The sequence below is a fragment of the Atta colombica genome, unplaced genomic scaffold, assembly GCF_001594045.1.
Source record: "Atta colombica isolate Treedump-2 unplaced genomic scaffold, Acol1.0 scaffold160, whole genome shotgun sequence".
Classification (NCBI taxonomy): domain Eukaryota; kingdom Metazoa; phylum Arthropoda; class Insecta; order Hymenoptera; family Formicidae; genus Atta; species Atta colombica.
This window is the reverse complement of record NW_017259251.1, coordinates 86,131-90,032: the sequence shown is the minus strand read 5'-3', so window position 1 is coordinate 90,032 and position 3,902 is coordinate 86,131. Positions and strand designations below refer to the sequence as shown.

General features: G+C 35.3%; 1 protein-coding gene across 3 annotated transcripts; it reads right to left on the bottom strand.

The window, feature by feature from the left end:
- Nucleotides 1-810: 810 nt before the first annotated feature.
- Nucleotides 811-2,853, bottom strand: LOC108685807 (FGFR1 oncogene partner 2 homolog). Of its 3 annotated transcripts, none has more exons than XM_018190777.1 (4): nucleotides 2,235-2,853; nucleotides 1,785-1,919; nucleotides 1,411-1,662; nucleotides 811-1,233 (listed from the first exon to the last, which is right to left on the bottom strand). In XM_018190777.1, exons 2-4 carry the CDS (start codon nucleotides 1,917-1,919, stop codon nucleotides 1,006-1,008), a joined length of 615 nt encoding a protein of 204 aa, XP_018046266.1. In that variant the 5' UTR covers nucleotides 2,235-2,853; the 3' UTR covers nucleotides 811-1,005. The 3 variants fall into 3 exon arrangements, with proteins under 3 accessions (XP_018046266.1, XP_018046268.1, XP_018046267.1); XM_018190779.1 differs by having other exon boundaries at nucleotides 2,293-2,853; XM_018190778.1 differs by having other exon boundaries at nucleotides 2,408-2,853.
- Nucleotides 2,854-3,902: the final 1,049 nt, after the last annotated feature.

Below are 3,902 nucleotides of genomic sequence, written 5' to 3'. Positions count from 1 at the left end.
ATATATATATATGTATATATATCTCACAGGTAAAAAACAAACATGATATGTGTATACGGATTGGGACGAAGGGATTAAAAATCTTTTTTAAGTTTTAGCATTTTTTAGGTTTTACAGATTAGGACAAAGACAGTCATAAATCTTAAACTTCCTGTGTTTTTACCCTTTTTTACACAACTCTTTTTTTACCCTTTTTTTAAAGGCAGTTCTACGAAACAAAGCTTGCTGAGAAAGTTCTTGATTCAAAGGACAATGTTAAAAAAATGTTTCTAAGAATGTTTCGCTTTTGAGGAAAATAAAATAAGTCTTTCCGAAAGAAGAGAATATACCAAAATAATAAATTATAAAAAACTTCTAAAAAAAAATTGCCGAATAGTACTAAACTGATTATATTGGTCAAGTCGCAGTATTTGAAAAATAAAGCTATATAACAAATAATCAGGAATGTAAAATTATTTTGCATAAAAAATAATTTTCAAAGTTTTTTCAAAATATATGGGAAATTAGTCTATTGAACAAATTGGTCTATTGTAAAAATTACGAAAAAATTATTCCAAAGTTTTTCAGTAAACCTATAAGTATATCAAATAATATTTAACGTTTCATAATGTGCACTATAAAATATAAAGGATAACAAATTTTTTTAAAAACATCTGCTTTAAAAAAAATACATTTCAGATAAAAAAAGAAAATGTTTTAGCTACATGATTAATATTTTTTTCTAAAAAAATGTTACATTTTATGGAAATACAATCATAATCTCTGTAAATAAATAACTTGGATAGTAAAACACAAATTACAAAATAAATATATGTTGCAAACGGCTTACAATACAATTTATTTTACAAATATTTAATTCGCATATATACTACAACTCTTGCACATACACTTTTTTACTTATATGTAATAGATTCTATCTAGTAATATGTCATGAGTTTATGTGTGAAATAAATACTGGTCAACTTTTTATAAAAAGGATCAAAAGTACTAGGAGCAAATATTTCTTTAATCTATTGGCGGATCTGTTTGAACGGTTTTGCTTTCTACAGAACATTCTTTGTTTAAGGAACCATATTTATTTGCAATATTTACTATTTCTCGAAGAGTGGCATTTTCCTCTTTTAAAGAATGAAACGCCTCCTTCTCTTTCAATTCATTCTCTTCATCTAAGGCAGCAGCTGTTTTCATTACGACTGCCATTTCATTAATTTTCTCCGCTTGACTGGTTATTATCTGTAAATTAATAAAATATACGTTATTAATAAAATACACATAAACGTAATATTTCTTTTTTTTTAAATAATTTTCTTAATAATTTTAGATTAACCAGAAAATCTATTAAAAATGGTAAAAATTTTAGATAGAGAATTACAAAACTTGTTATTTAAGAGCAAAAATCTTTTTACTTACATTAGCATATTTCGAATTATGCATCGATGAATAATCAGTTTTGTTGAGACGCAATAAAGAGGCAGTTTGTTGTCGATATTTGGACATTATGAGTTCAAGTGCATGCTGATGATCTTCCAATGCATTTCTCAATTCCTTATTCTCTGCCTGTATTTCTCGCAAATGTTTGTTTTCCCTTTGTATTCCGGCAATCAGTTGCAAGTGAGGTCTCTGCTTTGCTTCTGTATTTAAAATTTCTACTTCCTCTTGATACTGAAAATGTAAAAATAATTATAAATATAATAATTATAAATATATAGCAAAATAAAATAACAATATATAAAAATGTATTATAATATATGCATATTTATAAGTATATAATATTTAATGTCTACCTGCTTCATGTTATCAATTTGTCCACATACAGCCTCTACCTCGCTTATCAAAGTATCTGCAGTATTCTCATGATCTGAAATTCGAATGACCAATTTCTTGGCATCCAATATAATCTGCTGAAACGTCAACGACATCTGTAAACAAATACAAATTCTATTTATATACAAAATAATTATATTTTCTAATTATTAGAGTTATATTATCTAATTATTAGATGTGTATCACTCAATTAACCATTGAAGACTATTAATTCTCAGGCGCTAATAAGAAGAATAAAATTGTTACAGCAAATAGCATAATGCAAGTGCTTCTGCTTTTCAATTATATATTACGATTTTGACCTTTAACATAAAAATAAACAAAATCATTGGTTTTCCAAGTTAGTACTCAGCATGCTAGATGAAATCACAAATCCAAATGATTCCATCTTGATGCCTTTCACATTCTACCTGGTCGTCACATGTGTTCTCTTCTCCTTTGCGCTACTTCCTTTCGTCTGCATCAAACTTCTTCTCGAATGTAAACAGAGAAGGGCCTGTTGAACGCGTCCTCAAGGGAGGCCTCGAGCGAGTTGTCGTCAACTTCCCGAATCATATGCGTGCTGGACGAGTACGGTACTCACCTTTCGGGGAACTGGGAACTGGGAAGGCGATTCGCCAGATTCAGGCGTTCAGCAGTAGCTCGCGATTCCGTGGAGCATTCGGGGTGAATTGATCGCCGGGGCGACGACGCCGAGGTTATGCGAGAACGTCGTTCGTACAGAGATTCGACTCGCCTCTGAGGACCACCCTGCGTGCCGTGCGGTGATGTGATCACTGTAATCCCGTCTTAACGTGCTTCTTGCATATCATTCCACCTCATGCGGTGGTGTGCACGTATATACACGTCAGCTGTGTGACGCCATAAAATACTCAACACAAAAATATGTGTGTGTGTATATGTGCGCATGGAACGCGAGGCGATCAACGATCCGAAAGGAAAATGGCCGCTCGTGATTTGACATTTACCGCGAACGAGAAAAGAAGCTTACGTCCTCCACTCGATCTTTTTATAGAGCATTGATCTAACGATGTTTCTTTGATAATACATGATATGTAATACATAGCTTTGAGATAGCATGTAATACATAGCAGTAAAAGTTTACTTTAATCTTCTCACCTTGACAATTTTGATAAAAATACTTCCATTCAATGCATTCAGTGTATTTTTATTAAGATTAAAGGTTAAAGTGAAAGAGGGTTAAAATCAAAATTAACCTACGTAGCGAATATACAAAAGGTAAGAGATTTCCTCGCTAAAGATAAAACCTATCTGTATCAAGCACCCGCGAGATTTTATCAGGGATTTAATCATGATGATCTTCCAGGAGGGAAAAGAAAAAAACAAAAAAGAGACAATAGGAGGGAGGGAAGAGAGAGAGAGAGAGAGAGAGAGAGAGAGAGAGAGAGAGAGAAAGACGTCTTCATAACATTCTTTTTTTGCTCTTTTATTTTATATTTAAATATGGCGCCTCGTCCTGCGACAATTACGGCTGATTTCAATTCGTCGACAGCCGCGAGTCGCGAACGCGTACGTCAACGAGGTTCAATGAGGCTACCAATCAACTCGCGTTTCTCCGAGAAAGGAAGACGCCGATTGGTTACCACGTTGCTCGTGTCACGTTTCGACGTCTGCGCGAGTTTCCTATCTCGACATCGAATGGTCGACGGCTCCCGCATCGAGGGATGAGCTCTTCTCGGTTCGAATGATTTATTCGTTTGTTCCACGTATGAAGAACTGCGAAATATTCGACGACCGAGGCGTCGACAACGGGACCGAGTTACAGTCGTCGCCGAACGTAAGGAGGAAGATCCCGTGAACGCGTACGCACCTCGGAACGTCACTGACGTAATGTCCACGAGTGTTCTTTAGATACGCGATCTGCAGCGTTGAGCGCCCGAGTCTCCCCCAGTTTCAGTGCTCGACGACACGCGACGACGAGGGACGAGGACGACGGCGCTGCGTGTGGCCAGTGACGTGAATGTAAATAAATGCTCGTAGATTGCGCGATTTCCGGTAAGCTGACAGCTGTATAATCTCGCGATATTCCCGTGGCCGAGGAGCGTTATCGAGATAAG